General features: G+C 37.7%; 1 protein-coding gene across 8 annotated transcripts in view; it reads left to right on the forward strand.

Moving 5' to 3' along the window:
* Positions 1–20,496, forward strand: part of INPP4B (inositol polyphosphate-4-phosphatase type II B) — a 310,584-nt gene that overhangs the window by 101,597 nt on the left and 188,491 nt on the right. For all 8 annotated transcript variants that reach the window (XM_065061987.1, XM_065061989.1, XM_065061993.1 and 5 more), the window contains 3 exons: positions 5,844–5,928; positions 16,091–16,315; positions 18,124–18,168. In XM_065061987.1, the coding sequence (XP_064918059.1) occupies positions 5,844–5,928; positions 16,091–16,315; positions 18,124–18,168 (355 nt within the window). The remainder of the gene's footprint in view (positions 1–5,843; positions 5,929–16,090; positions 16,316–18,123; positions 18,169–20,496) is intronic.

The raw sequence follows: 20,496 nt of genomic DNA on the forward strand, positions 1-20,496 counted from the left end.
TAAAGGTAATAGTCTATTAAAATATTTATCTGTTCTGCAGGATTTGTTCAGTGACGTAAGTCCACAACCGTTTTCAGAGTGAATGGAGATTAGTGGCATTATGTTGTCAGCATGAAGCTGGTATGTGGTAGCATTGCATGATGGATTAATCACAGTGGGTAAGGCATTTTTTGAAAGAGATGATTTGAGTATCTTTCAGTGAGCTGATGGTTTGTAAAGGTGGTTGCAATGAACTGCTGCTTTACAGCCTGTCTGGAATAATTGAAGCAGCTCATCAGGTGCCTAGGAAAGCATACTGTTACTTATCACGCAGCTTGGGTCATAGGCTTCACAATGCTTAATAGACACAGGGTGCGAATATTAATATGACACAAGAACAGATAATATTAAAGGAGATTTCAGATTGTTGAATGCAGCTTGCCAACATTTAAAAGGGTGTTTTTAATTGTGCAAATTATATGCTTGCATATGTCATGCAGTCGTTTCTTAATATCTCAAAATTAGAACAGTGTGTTTTGCTCTATTTGGTAATGGATATGTTACTGTAGAAATACATTGTACCTGCTTACGTTTTAAGAACATCAGCTTTTCTATTTGTCAATGAAATCATCCTGACAAATCCTGTTGCTGTTTTCTTGTTCGTATGTATATATAAAAAAGCTGTGCTTTACCTGTAGAGTGAAGAACCTTATCTATGCTAACACTGAAATAGCAAACGTAGGTGGTAGTGCTGATAGCGTAGTCAAAAGCATGACCTGAGCGCATACGTGCATTACTGAGCTGATATCAATCTGACTTGTTCATTTGCCAGTTCCAGGAAAGTTGCTCAAAACCCTGGTCTTTCAGGTTTCCTCAGTCACCAGCTTTTTCTCCAAGGCTTCTGGTGAAGACAACAGATAAGCCTTCTAATAAGTCATGGATGCCTATGACTTTGCAGTTTGGGAGAGAGATGGTATGGGTTCAAAATAGTTTGGTAAACTTCACCTGCTGCTACCGGTCCCTTCAGGCAAACTCTTCTATAGAAAATATTTTCCTGGATAGCAAGGAAGAAATGAAACCAATTCTTGTCATTCAAATTTTGAAATTCTGTTGTTGTTCTCTAGCCTGGTATTTTTTGTTACTTTTGTGTGGCTATAGTTTGGCTATTTTAGTTGTGTTTTGTGACCTTTCAATAAACTTTCTCTCTTTAACTTCATTTTATTATAGGAACACTTAGAAATGCAGACAGCAAATAACTGATTTCAAAAGCATAAGTAGGTTGATGTACGTAACATTCCTGCTCTATAAAGCTTTTGATTTCAATATGTCAAGTATGCAAATATATGCTTTAAAAAAAAATCAGCTGTGAGATTCACACACACATCAGCTCACCTGCGCTCACCCCCTGACCCCAGTTGACTGTGGAAGATGTTTATAATGTCTTATTAGAAGAGTTTTTACTTTCTGTAATGTTTGGTTTTTTTTCCACCAAGCTATAGCCTTACTTTTCTACTTAGTGCTTTAACACAGAGGAGTTGCTTTAAATGTCACTTGTAATTTTAACTGTCAGTTTAGTTCTTGACTTGATAGAGCTAACAGTAGATTTACCCCCCTTCCAGCTACAAATCTCCTATTGTAAAACCCTTTCATAGTGAAACATTTCCTCCCTCCTCAATAGCAGATCAGGTCAGATCTATGAAAATACAAAAATAGCTCCAACATGCCACTCTGACATTTTTAAAAGTTTCTTAGTGCTTTCATTTTTTGAAAGCTTTTTTTCTGCCCAGTCCAAAGAAGAGTAGCAGCCTGCAATCTGCAATAACAGTTATAAATCCCTGTTACAAATTCATTGTGGACAATCAGACACACCTGAAAAAAATTAGCGATGTAACTTCAAATACTGTATGCTTCCCTCACTGCTGTAGAATGTGGTTGGTACACTTTTTAACTGCAAACATGCTATATTTCAGTCTATCAGAAAACTTCTCTAGCTGTATGGTATCTTGCATTCCATGTGTACTTCAGTTTGGTTGTGAATCTGGGGTAGGTGCTTGAATGGCAGTTGCCAGTTAAATATTATTTAGCTTCCTTTACATTAAAAGGGGTTGTGTACAGCTACATAGGTATGACTACACAGCAGACACCCACTCATATGTTCTGGTTGTGACTCTCTCTTATTTCAGTCTTAGGCACGGACTCCACAGAAACAGGGATGTCTTCGCTACTGACTTGAAACTCATGACTGTTAGATGGTAATGGATTCGGTAGTAGAGCAGTAGGGATTTACAACTGCATACTGATAGGAAAACTTGGCCAGTCATTTGTCAAAGTAAATTAAAAGGGTTTCTGTGAATTCTGTGTTTGGGGCACTCTTTAGCATTACTTTAGCACTCTTACTAGGGTATTAAAGTTAGATTTATCAATCATTTAATTTCATCTTCAATTCATTGTTTTAAAACAATTTCCTGATTTGTGGGGTGGGTTCTGCTGCCTGTAGACTTTGCCAGTATTTTAGGAAAGATGCAATCATTCAAAGCCTAGTTGCTGTTTGGCATTTTGATTGATCCAGTAAAGTTTTTTTAATAACAATTATCCAAAACTGCCAATGGTAGGAAGGGAAAAAACAATATATTGGATTGTAACACATTACTACAGATCTGATTTTGATTGTGTTTGCCATGCTAAAGACCATATTATTACAAGTAACCCTTTCATTAAAATCAAACCTAAAAAACAAAAGTAACAACTAGCCCACATAACCTCATATTATGTACTTAAAGCAAGAGAGAAATTTTGGATGTCTGAAAAACAAAGCTGATTTCTATCAGACATGTATAATGGTTCCTTTGATTACAATTCTGTAATGCCGTTTGTAAATAAATTTCTTGTTAGCTTCTTGTGTGACGGATAGGCCAAAGCTCATCTAAATGATGAGAAGTCTGCACCAATAGTAATTCTGAAGGTCTTTTTCTTCAGTTTTGTTTCAGGATGTGGGAGATGTTTTGCAACAGCATGTGCTTGCTTTTCTAGCAGCTTTATGCTCTTTCAACTTTTGTTTTTCTTGTTTCCCTTTTTGTTCTCTCACAGATACAGAAAAAGTAACTGCATATCTTCTGATCTCTGTACTTGATTGTGTATCTTGGAAAAGCATTCATATTAATTAGAAACTGCAGAATTGTTTCATTCCTGCTTCCACTGGTGTAGGGAGTGGAGTAACTTGTCTCTAAAGAGGCTCTTAGAACGGCAGTATCTCCTGTCTGATGATGCAGAAAGCTGGAAGCGCTCTGAACCTTCCTTTCTTCTGTTTGTTGTTATTGTTGTATGCAACTGATGGTGAGACAAACATCACTCATACAAATTCTTGTTAATTCTTTGGAAGTTATTTTTTGGTAACCACTTGACAATTTGTTTGTATTATGTGTATGCCTTTCATCAAGCCTTTAAGTTTTGACACCTGTAGCAAACTACATGCAAGCTGTGATTCTTCATTCCTGGCCTTTCCCAGTACCTGACTTGTCTGAAAGTCATGCAACGGGGAGTTGCTTCTCACAGGCTTCCGCTTACTGGAGACACATATTTTAGGGAAAATTTTAAGTCTAGGAGTTATCAGGTTTGCATGTTTCAACTGTGGGGAATGAATATCAGCAGAGGAAGCATTTTCTGTATGAGTGAAAAGGGGAAAAGCTGTGAAGAGCTCTCTGAATATTTTTTTGGACCGTCTGGATAGGAGTCATTCAGGTACTCACAGTTGAGTATGAAATTGTGCCAGACCTTTAACTTCTTTTTAAAGATTGCCAGCTTTTGAAAGAATCAAACTGCCTTATCTGCTTTTCAAGTAAGTGTTATCTGGGACATTATATCAGTGTTGATAACTTGCTTCAAGATCTAAAATAAAAGTAGTCATCAGCATTACTGTAGTAGAGAGCTCATCCTAATGAGTCTGGTGTTAGATTTTTGAACTACTATAGCCTGTTTTCCCTGTATTTTACTTTCCCTAATAGAACCTCTAAGAATGCTTCACCCAATAGTACCTAGCTGTCGTGTCTGGGTTACCACATATGGTCAATTTGCTGGATTCTGTAAAGAAAAAACAAGTCCCTGGCACTTGTATATGTCTTAAAACTCTCTACTTCACCCCCCTTTTTTTTTTTTTTTTTAAAATACAATTCATGAGCTGTTTTTCAGTCCACAGAACAATACGTCCCTTTTAAACCAGCTCACCCTGAATAATATTTCAAAGAAGCAGATGTACAAGTGGTTTCTAGATCAGTCTGTTTGCTTTTTCTTAATCTGTTAAACCTTCTCTATTGACTTCTGATATATTTCAACATTGTGTGCTTTTTCCCTGATCTCCCATTTCATTTTGACCTGTTTGTCACCTTTGGATGTTGACAGAATGATAGAATTATTTAGGTTGCAAAAGACTCTTAAGATCATTGATTCCAACTGAACCCAACACTGCCAAGTCCACCACTAAACCCAGTCCTTATGTGCCAGTCACTGATTTGTGCTTTGGTAACTTGGTTTGGAGTGTTTGCTTAATAAGAGGTAAAAGGTGGGGTGAATAAACATAGGCTTTTTCAAGGAAATCCTTGTTAGACTTTCTGAAACGTTACCTGTTTGATATTTGTCAGTCTGACTATAAGTCTTGCAGTCTTACTGTATTAAATTTTCACTTTTTTGCTCATGAATGACAATGGCATTTCTAGGTAAGTAAAGGGTCTTTTTGTGAGAAAATGCCGGATCAAGCCACCCATTTAAAAATATATCGACACTCTTGGCAAAACAAGTCTGAATCTGACAGGCCAAATGACAGAATAATGGCGGAGAAAGAGTTAGATAAGAAAATGTGTGTATATGAGGCAGGTGTTATAACTGAACTTTTTAATGAATTCATTCATTTAGTGTCTAATCTGTGAAACCTAAGTTCAGGCTTTTAGTAAAATTGGACTACAATAGGAAAAAATTTTCATCTTTAGTATCACTTGGAATAAAGCAGTACCTGAGGAAGGAATGGTGAAATAAAAATTTACATTAGTCCCTGCAGAATCTCACTGAAGTAGAAGAATGAGCTCTGTGATGTTCACGCTGCAGAACTGTAATGCAGAAGTGTATGGGTGCATGTTCTAAGGGTTATTTATTGCCAGATGTTAGGGATAAAAAATGGATAATGAAAGTTTTAAGGGAAAAAAGATTAGTTCTGAGGCAGTGATTAATAGCGTCACTCTTCTGAAAAATGAGTCACACTTACTAGCCTAGAAGAAGAGTTTGCATTTTCTCTGCAGAGCACTCCAAAAAAATGATAGCGGTGATTTGTATCATATTGCATTCTGCAATAGATCCGTATCACCTGATGTCATTTGAATTGCATAGCCAGAGACAACATTCAAAGTTTCAAGCGATGATAAAGAAATCCCTTTTGAATGAAAATTGAAGAGAATTGCATACTGTAAGATTGCATGTTATTTTGCTCACTTGAAATTATTGTCATCTTTGAATAGAATATGACTTTTGATTCAGCCTTATTAGTAAATATGGGAGTTAGAATGAGCTGGGCTTGCCTGATTTTCTTAGCAATGAGATGGCATCTAAACTTTTGGAAACCTACAATATGAAAAAACTAACTACTGAGTTCCTGTTTTCCTGTGTGGTCTTTTCTAACAGCTTATTCCCATTATAGCTCATTGAGCTGAAGTAGGGTAGCACAGGTGAGTAATTGAAGAAATGCCTGTATCCATCTGCTTAATGATTATTATGTTTTGTTGTCTTTATATCTACACGTTGAGTTGTCTGTGAGTAGCCAAACAGAAGGACTTCACAGTCAGGTTCCATATTCTAATGCTTTGTCATCTTTATGTTCACAGAGTTCTGAAGCCTCTGAAGTGGTAATCCTGGAGCGCTGCTGGGTTGTGGAGTTCAGGAAAAAAACAGATGTTTCAATAGTTCTCAGTAAGTAAGACGCAGCTCAGTATGTTCAGTATGATATTTTATTTTTTTCTGTCAACAAAAATGACAACAACAATAACAACAAAACCTGCGAAGACATTGAAACCTAACTACAAATTTAGCTAAAATATATCCTGTTGTCAATTAGATGTATACATTTAAATACTGTTTGTCTCTGAATTTGTGCCCAGAAAGAAGTTCCTAAAAGCTATTGTTTCACTTTTTCTAAAATCAAGTGAAAGTCATATGTCATCTTCTTCCTCTGACAATGAAGAGAGGTTTCATGTTCAAGTTCATTAGATATCATGTGTAATATGGGTTTTATGTTGATGTATAGCAAATTCATGTTATTCTTGAAGGATTAATAATTGCCAAACTCCCTATTAAATGAAGGGTTTCCTTCATTTAAAAAAAGTTATTTCCTAGAAATCCAAGAAGTTTTATTTGGAGAAAATTTTGATGTAGAGTTTTCTCTGCAGGAACAACTCAAATACCCATTGTGTTAGGAATTTTTTTTATGATGTGGGTTTATTCTGATACCATTGCATGATTCTGAAGTCCTTGGAGCAATTTGCCATTTTCTGTTAGCTCTAATAGTCTGAGAACAGTTTAGTAGGCTAGTAAAACTAGCTACAGGGGCAAAAAGCTTATGCTGCATTTGTGGGCTTGATAGCCAGCTTTGCTTTTAGTAGAAGTTCCTACTTTTTTTTTTAATCACTAAAAATCTCCTGTCCACTTCAAGGAAAATGTTGCATTAATCATGCTGACTCTTGTCCTCAGCTGCTGAAGTGATTCTTAGTGTTTGATTGCATTTGAGAAGGGAGTGATTTAAAATGTACTCATTGTGAGTTTTATCTTTTTTCTGGGTAATATTCTGGAGAGTAGCTCAAATCTTGCATCTTTAGCAGTGGAATTAATTCTTATGTCTTGTGTCTCATGTCAAGGCACTGTATAAGAAAGGACTTCTTGCCAGATTTGGAAGCTTTGCCTAACTGTAACAGCTAAATGATCACCATTCACTCTTGAATTGAGAATTTTCTAGTCATGCCCTTAGAGATTCCAATTCATTGATTGGAATAATCAGCTTAATGAGATGATAGTGTTACAGTTTGGATATACAGTTGTGTCAGTTCCTTTCTGGTAATTTTTTTACAATGCTTGAACATGATGCTGCTGAACTGAACCAAGAATACAGTTGTAATTGCTGTCAGGATTCTTTCAATTACCTTTGAAGCCTGTAAACAAGATGGTCTCTGTGGCAGGGAGAGTGGCAAGTTTTAAGTCCAAAAGCCTGGGAAGTAAACAACGATGAGAGTAGTGAGGGAGCACTTGAGGCAACCTGTGGAGAAAGAAACTCTGAATATCTGTTGAGGAAAAAATAAGCTTGCATAGTAAGGAACACAAATTGCTGTCTGAGACACAGACTTTCTAAAACAAACTTAGAAGGTCGGTAGTGTGGTTAGAGGTAAGGGTGTCATTCTAACCAGACTTTAAAAACATATTAAAGTTGAAAAGAGGAAACAGTACAGAACACTCCAGATATGCAAAGCCAGCAAATGATGATGAATGCCTGGGGTGCGACCGAAGAAATACAACAGAAGATAAAGGAAGAGACAGACAGGTAGAGGAGAAATGGATTTCAAACTTGGCAATTTTCCTGTGCCAGAGAACAAGGACAAGAGCCTGGCTGATGATTTGTTGCATGGGAAAAGAAAAAGAAAGCAGACTATTATGAGGTATTAGAACAAAACTGAAGACAAATGAAGGTGATGTACTGTATACTGAGTGAAGATAAAATACTACTACAGAAGTAGTTAAATAATAACACTGTAGGAGAGAACAAAACTGAGAAGATAAAAGGAGACAAAGGAAGAACTTGGAAACTAAGACGAGAGATCTTTGTCAGTGGGGGTTTTGGTCACGAAAAACTAGGTGTATCATCACAGGATTATATCCACTGGCCATTGGGAGCCCAGGAAAGCTCTAAAATTTGTATCTAGGGCTTTAAAGGATTTGGGTGGAAACAGGACAGGATGTACCTGCTCATATGTCAAATTCCTTTTGGGACAGATGGAGGAGAATTGTGCCAGAACATGGTAGAAGCTCAAAAGAAAGGAGATAGAGTTGGTCTGTGAGATTTAACTTGCGATTTGGCTGGGAAGGAACATTTGCTTCGTCTGCAGGTTGCAAGATGAAGGAAATCAGCTGTTGGTTCAGCTTGGAACCATGAAAGGGGTTTTGGTTTGAGCTTTTGGCCTATTGCCTCCATCTTTCTCTGAGTGGTAAGCTGAATCCTAGGAGATGATTAAAAGTGAGAAATGGAGACTGACTGGTTTGTCTAAGAGAACGTAATAAAGGGCAGTGGAGTAAACATGGAGGGAAAAATAAGGACACTTGCATGCCATATCTAGTGCTATTGTGGAGCTGATTGCCTCCCTGTGGAGTGGACATGGAGACATGAGTGGAGGACAGAAGAGGTTGGGCAGTGGCAGTGGATAGTCCTGTCAGTCCTTCAAGTGTAGTGCTCCCAAAGCAGCCTAGCTCAAAATGTTTCAGAAAGCAGACCACGAAAAGAAGAAACAGAAGGAATTTTTTTTTAGGTGATACATCACTCTCTATGTGGCTGATTACTTCCATGCCCTCATAATATGAACTAGTTGCTATTAGCAGAACAAGTTGGACACTGGTGTGAGATGGATCTAGTTGAATGCGTCAGTTCAAACAAGTGTGAAATTCCAGCAGGTCTGACAAGGAGAGCATGTCAACCCTTTTGTCCAACCAGATCTTAAACCTGGAAACTGCTGCTGTGCACTGAAATATTCAAGCTATTAAATGTTAGCTGCCTTGCCATGGATTCTTGTCAGGAATAACCATCATGTTTGCACCATCTAAACTTGCAGTTTGTATCAGGAATAGTGTGGCCAGCAGGGCTAGAGAAGTGATTGTGCCGCTGTACTCAGCACTGGTGAGGCCCATCTTGAATCCTGTGTTCAGTTTTGGGCCCTTCATCATAAGAAGGACATTGAGGTGCTGGGGAGAGATTAGAGGAGGGTGATGGAGCTGGTGAGGGGCCTGGATGGAGCAGAAGTCTGTTGAGGAGCAGCTGAGGGATCTGGGGCTGTTTAGCCTGGAGAAAAGGAGGCTGAGGGGAGACCTTATCACTATCTATAACTACCTGAAAGGAGGTTGTAGCATGGAGGGTGTTGGTCTCTTCTCCCAAATAGCAAGTGATAGGGCAAGAGGAAATGGCCTCAAGTTGTGCCAGGGGAGGTTTAGATTGGATATTAGGAAAAAATTCTTCACGGAAAAGGTTGTCAGGCATTGGAGTGATGGAGTCACCATCCCTGGAGGTGTTTAAAAGGCGTTTAGATGAGATTCTCAGGGGCATGGTTTAGTGCTGGAGTTGATGATCCTGAGGGTCTCTTCCAACTGAAATTCTATAATATATGCAGACATTGTAGCTTCAGTGCATGCAGAAATATATAATCTTAGCTACATCTCTGGGGGACTTCGGATGCCCTGTTAAGGGTGGTCATTCTGCTGGGTTTACGTGCCCAGGTGCTGGTGGTGGTGCTGCATGGCAGCAGCTGGGGTGACCCATGACGGACACAGCCGTGTGTCCGTTCCAGGTGGATCCAGCAGACCCCCCACAGGGCATGGCTGAGGCCCCCTGCACAGTGAGCTGATGCCTCCAGGGAAAACCTATTTCAGAAAGGGTAGAAGGTTGCTCAGCAGTGAGGAGTGAGGGAAAAGGTGTGAGAATGGGAGGGCAGGAGCTGCTCCAGGCACCCAGAGAGACTGCAGGAGCGGTTGAGGAGGGAGAGTAAGGGAGCCGTGAGAACTAGGGAGGTGAGAAATCCAGCAGCCAGGTAGGGCTGGTGAGGAGGAATGGAGGGAAGGAACATAGGAAGAAGACGGAGCTTTTGGTGCAAGGTCAGTCATCTCAAATGCATTGCAGGGTATCAGGTAAATAAAAGGCCTGCATAAACCCTTGAGATGATAAGCGGTTTCCTTTTGCCATTTGTGGCATGTAAGCCACTTTGAGTTTTTTGTTTCCATCAATATTGGTGGCTTGGAAAATGCAGGTCAGTATCACTCCCTGTTTTAGAGACAGAATTACTGAGGCATACTCTAAGGTTACTTGTGCATACCTAGGCAGAGAATTGAGATCTCAGAGTCCTGCCTTTTTTAAGGTAAACTGATGGTCCAGCCAATGATGTGATATATGTTCCACAAAAGCAGTCTGCTGCTTTTCGAAGGCTGCAGTTAGTACTTTCAGAGAATGCTGCAGCATTTCTGTTCAGTGATCTTGAGATGCCATTGTGATGTTCAAATATTTGTGTGGTCTGCCTCACTTCCAGCATAGGTGCGGCATTTATTTAATGAAAGGGGAGAAGCGATGTGGCACGTGTGAAAGCCTGCAGGTATTAAACAAAACAATGTAATATACTGCCGTAGTCAACCTGGGCTATCATGCTGTATTAATTGCAAATACCTCAGGCTCTCTCTGAGCTTCTGTGGGGACTTAAATGGAGATTATAATGGCAACTTATGCAAGTTTGTGCCAGCATTGCAAGAGGAAAAAAAAAAAAAAAGAACACGGGAGATAAAATTTTTAATTAAATTCTTTATCTTTGATTGAAAATGTGCCTTCCAAAGGAAGATTAACGTAGCATCATGAGTAACCATAGGATGATTTCATCACTACTAATTTGAACATGAAATGCATCAGCATATAGAATTCAGTCAGCTTTGTGAATTAAAAGCCTCTGATGTCTGTATTAGAAATATCCTGCGGATATAATTTATGTATCAAAGCTTCCATTCTACTTTTGTTACAGCATATGGTAGTTAGCTGTGATGGTGCTTTACATTTTAGAGTGACAGTGGCTCATTGATATTCTCAACCGTTTTCTACTGCTGAGGTAGCAACTAAGAATTACTTTTGCTAGTGTGTGTGAAAAGAGAGAAGCAACCTTTAACCTTTTTGAACTCTCTTACTTTGCATATTGGCATAGGAGGGGAGATTGTCATTCTGGACATTGACAGTGTGCTTTGTACATGTTTTTATTTAAATCCTGACAATAGTTTATTTTTTACCCTGTTCAACGTGATCTGTGCTTATAACTGTCATTAATGAAAGTAAAACAAGCCATAGAGTATCAGTTTTCCTGTCACTTTTATATGTGTAATAAATCAAAACAATAAAGCTGCCTTAAGAAAAAGCTAAAATTAATAACAAATGAAAAAGCTTTTAAATCAAAGTGTATTCCCCCTGTGCTTGGAAATGTTTCTTTTATATTTTAAAAGCCTTTCCATTGAACTGCAGTCTTTTAAAAGACAAGGGTCAGCTCCAATAACTGCCTACACTTTTTTTTTTGTCTCAACTTGTTATTTCTGGTTCCACAGAAATCCAGAGAGATTATGATTTAAGTTACAACCAAGTACACTTTAAAAATTAAGAAGGATATCATTAAGACATTTTTAACAAGAAACTTGTTTTTTTTTTTTTAAAACAACTGAAATATCAAAGTACTTGTAGAAAAAGAGGCCATTGCTATTGTGTAAGTTAAAAACATGAGAAATTGAAGTATTGTTACAAAATAATGGGGCTGAAAAATGTTAGTTGAGGATGATGGAGCTAACACCAAAATATGCTTCTGACTTCAGACAGCTGGGTTAGAGTAGAAAAGGCTTTCTAGTGCCACTGGGGATATCTCAGTTTCTTTGTGCTTTGTCCTTATTGACAGCAGTCCTGTTTGAGCAGGGGGATTTAATCCTGTATTTGAGCTGCAGAAGTCCTATGGGACCATGACTTTCTACACTGCCTTCTGTGAGAGAAAGTCTTGTTGCGATCATGCTTCAGTAGGAGAGTTGTTGGTGAGCAGAGTTCTGATCAGAAAAGGCTCTACAAAGAGCCATGTTTGCTTTCTGCTGTCTGCTTCCTCGGCTCTTGCCTCCATTTGAGTCTCTAATATGGAAATATGGAAAGGCAGCAAGGTGGGCAAAGCTGCTGGAAGGGCTCTAAGCACCTGCCAATGAGGGATCTCCAGTTCAGAAAGTGCCTGAAGCAGTGTGCCCACTGGACCACAGTAGCTTTTTGTAATGTCAGTGTAAGTGATACCTCTATTTCTGCCCACTTTGTGTGTCAAGCGAAGTTTGAATGTGGTTATACGCTGTGGAAGTACAGCAGTTCCTGGACTGCGGAACTTCGAGGTGTGTGATAGCAACACTACTGCCTGAGTGGATGTGAGTTTGTGCAGTCCCGAGTGCTACATCCACCTGCTCCAGAGCAAAGACAGAATGCTCTGCCACAGAATCCATTCCCACAGAGTGCCAGTGCTAACATTTATCAACAACTCCATTCATCAGAATTAGTAATACTTGGCCTTTTTATTTATTTTTTTTTCTTTTCACCCCTACTGAGGCTGGTAGCTGTGACCTTTCAACAGGGCAATTCAAAACTGAACTAACAGTGTGGAGATATGAGAAGAAATGTTTAGATACTGGTTATTGATTGCAATTGCATACTAGTGTTTAAGGGCAAATATGAAGAGTACATCTAGCTTCACACATTTTTAGATTTGCTCTTGTAGAAATGTAAGTAGTACAGTAGTATGTCTTGCTTTTAGACACTGTGCTAGGTTCCAGGAAACAAATGAGATATCTTGGAAAAAGCTGAGGACTAAACTTTGTAAAAGTGTTAATTTAGATAATGTTTTTGATTAGATACATACAAATACACTGTCAGGATGAACAATATCAGGTTAGTGTGGCTTACATCAATATCCCAGAGTCTGCTCTCAAAATTTTTCCTTTTGTTTCTGTTTTTTGAGTTTTGCTTTATCGCACTGAACCTGAAACCCCACTGGGGATGTGCAGCATTAAGGTGAAACTTCCTGTGCTGCTATTGCAGATTCCCAAGGAGCCAGAAAATTTTCTTAAGTGTGTTGTATGGTCTTAAATCTTACATGTTGTCTTATTCAAAAATCATAACAGTAAAACTAGGGATGCATACCAGATAAAGAACTGGACTTGTTGAAGTCAATAGTAAATATACTCAAAAGGTCAGTGTTTTTTTGTTCCAAAGCTATCTCATGGTAACTCATGTTGGCAATAACAGCATAACAAAAAATGCTTGTGTATTTGTGTTTTCTACAGTAACTCCTTAATTATAAAGTGCTTTTGTCCACCCATGAATACTCCTGTGTTTAGGATGTTTCAATACAAATATAATTCTGATATCTGCCGCTCAGCTGAGGTCTTTATTACATTTGTGGGTCTGTAGGTTTTATTTTCAGAAAGACTCATTTCAACTAAGTTTTGTTTCCCTGCTAAAACTTGAAATTAAGTTTCTGAGCTTGTTAGTGTTTGCAGTATTTATTCGATTTAAAATAAGAGTCAGCATGACAATCTGGAGAGAAAAGGAAAGAGATTATGAAATTTATTTATACAAATAAACCTGTGTGCTCCTTTATTGCAACAGACATTTTTGCCCATATGCATTTTTGGACATTGTTTCTTCTAGTATGTGAACTTGTTGTAACTAAACATAGCATGCACTGAAAGAGTATATAAAATATATAACTTACCAACTGTTCAATCTGCAAAACAAAACTTTCTGCATTTGCAGTGATGAATATTTTCCAGATAATTTCATATGCTTTCCAGAATTTAACTTAGTTGTCAGAGCACTCCAAAGATCTAAATATAGCAGACTGTAGTGTTTTGAAGTGATAGTTTAGAATGAATATCCACATCTCAAAAATGGCACCTGTTAGATCATAATACAGTGAATTATGCCCACTCCTACTGCATTTCACTCTCCCTTTCTGGTTCCATGCATATTAAGGGTGATTCACTCTGCCTTTTGTGCTTGGCAGTCTGATTTTCACAGTTAAGAGGTAAATACAAATAGCATGATTTCAATTGCAAAACATTGATTTCCTCCCAAAGCAGATGGTTTTTATCTGGCTACTGGTAGGATATTTCAAGGCAAGATCACTGTTCCTATTTACATTTAAAAATAAAGAGCAAAAAAGAAAAGAACACCTTGATATATTTGTATTTTGGTTAAGCGTTGGCTTGTTTGTCTGACACTCTTTCCTTGGCTGAGGTGTATTGGCTGTACTGCTTATATCAAAATTTGTTGTGCTTTTAAAGGCTGAATCATACAAATAGGTTTTTTGCCTGCCTGTTTGTTGTGGTTTTTGTTTGTTTGTTTGTGTGTGGTTTTTTTTTTTTTGTTTATTTTAATGACTGCTGGTTAATTTGGTATTGATGCTGGTTGACTGCATGCCTCCTTTCTTTTCCACTGGTGGTTCAAAATACTATGAAATAAGAACAAACTTCTGAATCACTGGAGTCAGTGGCAGAAGGGAGTAGACAAGTGTGCCATTGTAGATCTAACTGGAGCAACAGAGAAGTTATCAGCTCTTCTAATTACCGGTCTGCTTGAAGGTTACTGCCTTCCTGGCTGAGCTGCAGCAGCAGACCGCACAAGAGCTTACAGCTGAAACGTCTGTGTTTCCAAATCCATCTTTGATAAACAGTGAAGCTCAGCCTTTTCAGGTTTAGTCACTCAAGAAAAGTATGTATTTTTTGTGTAAACAAGGATCTGATGAACATCTGCAGCTCCCTCAAATTTTGAATGTTCTTGTCTCAAGAACTGAATATCTTGTTTCCTGCCTGAGCCAGAGCTGGAGGCAAGTGTTCAAAACCTTATTGGCACTTTCAAAATTGCCTGTGAAGCCAGAAAGATGTTGCATGGCTTTCTGCTCTTCTTCCCAGTCTTTCCTCATGAATTCTATAGTCCAACTGGTCTGTGAAACCTTATCCAGCATTCTTAGCAGCAGCTGCAGCCACACATTTAAATTTTCTTATATTCACCCACAGACAAAAAACTTGTCCCACCTCTACTGGGATTTGTGCCAGTACAGTTTTAAGAGGCTTCCAGACTTCAAGTTTGCATCTTTTGTTCCCCCTATGACAGTAAAGGCAGAGTTAATTGTAAGTGGCAGATGCTCAGTTTATGAGCTGCAAACTGGTTTGCAATAACATATGTGGGTAGGTGCGCAGGGTTAGATCCTCAAGTTAGTAAAAGGGAATTTAAGTTTGCTTTGCACTGAAAAAAAAACTTCTCTGTTATTTGGATTTTTGTACTAAGTATGAAAACGTTTAAGTGTTCTCTTCCATCCAGTAATGTGATCTATGGCTTATTTAGGTCACAAAGATTTTGATGTCCAACCAAATAATTCAGTCTTTATTAATACCATAGCACAGGTGTTTTATAGAGTTTTATGTTTCTAAATCAGTTGGTAACTACTTTTAAGGAAACATTGATTTTTTTTCTTTCTTTCCCAGTTTGTTCTTCTCAGTGTGTGTCACATTGAATTAGTGACTTGGTGAAGCCATCTATATTGCAGAATTGTAAATGCCTAAGAGGTAGTTTTTTTTCTTCCTGTGCTAATTCTAATCAAACAATTGACTGTTGCTACTTACCTGCATTTCCATGGGAGCTTCAGCTTTTTTTTCCACCCCACCTATTTACTTCTGTTCTTAGGAAACTTCTTTGAACAATTAGACTCGAGGCAGAACAGTAGGCAACAGAGGGATAGTAATGAGGTCAGAAGCTTCTACATATAACCTGTTGCATCTTCACAGAGGAGCTATGTCATGCTAAATTATCTGCATGTATTAGTGAGCAAGTGTCCTGGCAAGGATAAAGGAGAGACTGAACACAAAGGAGAACTCTAATAAAAGACATGGTGGACACATTCTTCCTGGTGAATCCCACCATCTGTCAGAACCATGTCTGCTACCCCTGCTAAATCAGTTTCTGGTTCAAGGTAGCAGCTCTGATAGCTACCTGTTGGCTGCAGAATCTGTGCGGAAAAGGATTTCCCATTTTGGTTTGATTCGACCAGCTAGCTCAGCTGTATGTTAATTGCTTTTGGAACCACTCTGTGGATAGACTTAGCGTTGCACAGAATATGAAAAAACAGGGCTTTTATTCAAGAGGTAGATGGGGCCTGTGGTTCTGTGGCCATGAAAAGAAATGTGTGTGTGGTGGTTTTAATTGTGTGTGTGTATGACATTAATATTTTCACGATCCTTCTTTTGAATCAGAGTTCCTAAACCCCGTGTTTGTATTTTCTGAGTGCAGAGTTTCAGAGTGGAGAGCCAGATCTTTACCTTGAAGCTGCATCAAGGCCAGACTGTGAATCTTGGGCGGTGGCACTGGGAGAGGCAAACTCAGAAGGTTTGCGGAACAAAATTCAGCAGCTCCGGAGGCTGATCATGGAAATCAAAGAGGAGAGATCATCAGATGAAGCACAACAGTTTCTCCCTTCATCCCAAGTAGACAGTCTAGGAGAGTCACACTTTACAAGTAAGTATATATACTTCTTTTACTGAGTGCTGCAATAAAAATGGCCTACTATCTGTAACAGTACAGGCAGTGTCACAAATGGGGTACATAATGCTGTTTAACCTGTTGCTTGACAAAGTGCAGTTGCAGAGGAAGTAAATTGATGCAGATAATCTTTAAATATCATTACCTGACATATTTTGATGGATGCAGATAACCTTCAGGGGAATAAATGTGGGATTACTGTGTTTCCAACTTTTCTTCTCTGATTTGTTTTCTTTATAAGACTTACTAATTGTTTGGTTAAAAATATTATTTTCCTCTTTTGTTTCTCTATATGAACATGTGAGATACTGTTTAAAATATAACCTGATAACTTTGGTACATATGTAAGGCTTTAGCAATACTTAAATTAGTATCACATAATTGTTCTTTGTGATATAAAAGCACTCTGGGGATTTGAAAGCATGTAGGTCATTGAGTCACGCTTGGTGCACTCAAGCCTGGGCTATACTGCATTGCTGTGCACTGAATTTCATTTGTCCAGTTACTTGACCAAGTCTGTATCCAACATGTTTATAAAGTTGTTCTAGACCAGTACACTGACTCTGCTAGTGGTAGAATTCAACTTAGAAGTGTTATAATTCCATTATAAAAAAAAAGTGTGGTTTTTTTTCTGACCAAGGCCTTTCTAAGCATTGCAGCTGTAACTTTTCTTGCATAGACTTGAATGATTAGCAATGGTAATGAGAACAATGGGAAACTAGACCTATTCAGCAACATCAAGCTTTCATGGAGCAAGAACAGCTATATATTTTGGTGTTTATGTGTAGGTTGTGTGGGGTTTTTTTGTTTGTGGTGGGTTTTTTGTTTGTTTGTTTTTTAACCAAAACAAACAATCAGAAATCTTGCATTCCAGTTTATATATCAGCTCGGTTGTTCCCATTGGACTAATTTCTTTAATACTGGCAAATACTTAATACTCAGTGGAGTAAACACATAAATGTTAACAGGAGACAGTTGAATTTCTACAAGGTTCCTTGATACTGTAGTTGTGACCCAATTACTTCCTGCAGAGGGTGAACAACTCCGTGTTATGTAACTATCTTTTCTGTTTCTCCTGTTGCAGCTTTATGGTTCACTCCGTTATCATTGCACAATAAGAAAATATCGTAATTTGCAGTAAAAAATGCACTGGAACATAATTCCCCAATAGAGGGTTTTAAAATGCTCCTTTTGTCCTTGGTATGTGAGAAAAGGAATTAATGTGCTATTTAAAAAAAAAAAAAGTTGATTTTGTTGCTTTACAGTTTATATGTAGGTCAATAACACGGTGATATATTTACTGATTAACCTGATTTACATACTTTGACACACCATGTTTTTTGTTGCCATTTTTAATGCAATGACCTACTTACTTAAAAATGAGCTGTTAGATTTATTATTTTTCCAACAGATACATAGTTAGTTGTCACAATTGAAAAATCTTACAGGTTCCCATCTATGAAATCTGTATGTGGGTTTGTGGTGTGTTTGTTGATGTGGTTTGTGTTTGTGTGTTTTGTTTTGTTCTGTTTTTTTTATAAATTTAGTTTCCTTTCCCAGCAACAGAAAGTTTATATTAAAAAGACAGAAGTTTTCTTCAGAAGTCGTCTTTTTCTTCAGGCACATATTTCATGCAAAGATCTATTTCGCTATGAGTTTGTAACATAAAATATTATTCTGATGGTAATGACAGGTAGGTAGAAGTATAAATGAGGCACGTGAAACTTTTACTATGTATTGAAAAGCTGGTTATTTCTAATATTTCTTTTTCTTAATCTTAAAAGGTATTCAGAGAACTGCAAATGAGCCAAAGCTGGAGTTCAGTCTTGGTAAGATACTATTTTTGACTTCTCCTTGTAATTGCAATGGCTCGTGTGTGTGAAAAGTATATTTATATTTATATTTATATTTATATTTATATTTATATTTATATTTATATTTATATTTATATTTATATTTATATTTATATTTATATTTATATTTATATTTATATTTATATTTATATGTAATATTATACAATGCAACATGTTACCTGTTTAAAAAAAAATAGAACCCTGGTTCCTTTAAGTAGGAAATGTGCATGTGCCTGTTTTTGATACGCTGTCTTTAGATTCAGAATTGGTTGAAATGGCTAAAGGTCTATTGAGTTCTCTAATGGTATGCTGCTCTGCCAAGCTGAAAATCTGCCTAGTAGCTTTGTGGCTGTTGTTTATGAAATATTACTGATTTGAGGTAAGATATTTAAGAGGTGAAGTTTTTAAAAGATATTTTATTCAGATAAAATTGTTGTACCTTTAGAACAAGCTTTTAAGTAAAAGTGTTGATTATTATTTCATAGGGAAGAGTCAATGTGTTCACTGATTTTCTCTTTTATACTTTGTATAAGTAATTGGTATATGAGGACTATATATTAGTGTAGTATATAGCAGAGCTGCCGAAGTCATTTTCACCAGGAGGCCACATCAGCCTCACGGTTGCCTTCAAAGGGCTGAATGTCTTTATGATTAAAATGACATTCAGCCTTTGAAGGCAACTGTGACACTGATGTGGCCCCCGGTGAAAATGACTTTGGCACCTCTGCTACATAGTATAAGAGAACTTATTTTCAGGAGATGTTCTATTGACTCAAGCTACCCTCTCTATTCAGAGGTATACAGCATGATTAAGACTGCTCAGAAAGTCAAGCAAGCTAATTGAATGATCGTGTATTGGTAGTAAAAGATTAAAGCGTACAACATTTGCAACCCAAACTGTGTCATTTAGAAGGAAAATTGTTCTTTCGGTGCAAAAACTTTGAATTTGAAGCTTTTGAAAGAGTGAAGTAATTATTTGCTGTTGAAGCACTAAATACAATAATTCCACAACAGAAACTGGGGTAACAATAGGTATATGTAGTTGATTATTCCTAGCTCCTGTATATGGTAAAATAACACAGTTGCAAATAATGTATCTTTTGAAATATTTGATGCTATATGCTGCATGCATTCTGAAATGATCAAAACTCATGCAATTTATGATTTTTGCATGCATGTAACCTGCTCATTTGCATTTCATGTTGCATATCTGTACACTGAGAAACTTTTACTGAGTGCTATTCAGTATCTGTTAGATCTGCTCTGATAGAAGCACTTTAAAACATCTATTGCAAAAGCATGTGTGTATGTGAGAGAGGAAAAGAGACATTCATAAGCAGGGTATTATATAAAAATTAATCTCCACTCTTTGGAGAACTTAGAAACCCCCCAACACAGCAAACATGATGGCATTGGTGACATGCCCAGCTTGTTCCATCATGGTAGACGGTTTCCTGACCCTATCCTTTGAACCGGGTTTTACTTGGCTTTTGCATTGCTGTAACTATGCTGATTAAAAGCTGATACCCTAAAGTGCTCTTTGGGGCAGATGCAATTATGTCTAACAAAATGATTTCTAGATTCCCTTAACTATGTCTGGGTAGCTATACCTGTATGCCTTTCAAGAACTGGATACTTACAGCATTACTGAAAATTTGCTGAGTAGTTTGTGAGTGTGTTTGTTTTATTTAGATATGGCTGGTAATTGCTATGCTTCAGCAACAAACAACTCCCAGAATGGACCTGGTGTGGTGTACAAGAGGGAGGAAGGTGTTGTAGGTGGTGACTGCAAATTAGGTGAGCTGTAGTTGAGGAGAAGTTGCTTTTAGTAATAAATAATGCCAGTGGGCAGAAGTGTAAAAACAATGTAAGGTCATTTTTGGACTTGTTTGGGCTCATGCTGGACTGAGCTCTGTTCACTCACTGTGTGAGTGTTTTGCATTTAGTTGTTTCTGGTAGGAATTTATGTTCTGTGGTCTGTCCTGCAGCATTATTGATTGGGTCGTTGCACTCTGTGAGTGATCTCATACATTGACTTCTGCTGCTGTTCAAGTAACAAATAACGGTGTAAACCTCTCATTTTGACTGATGTTCCTGGCCAATGCCGTAAGTCAGGTATTTTTGGCAGTGTAGGCAACTATGTAAATCTGATTCTTAGTATTGTGATTCTAAAATAATACTAAATATTTAAGCTCAAAAAATTGCATTGGAGGAATCTACCTTCAGTGACTGACTGGTCCATGGAAGACTTCAATTTATCTTAACAGATATCCTTCTTACTGGAACATAAACAGACCCATGCCA

Source organism: Columba livia, chromosome 4, assembly GCF_036013475.1.
Source record: "Columba livia isolate bColLiv1 breed racing homer chromosome 4, bColLiv1.pat.W.v2, whole genome shotgun sequence".
Lineage (NCBI taxonomy): Eukaryota > Metazoa > Chordata > Aves > Columbiformes > Columbidae > Columba > Columba livia.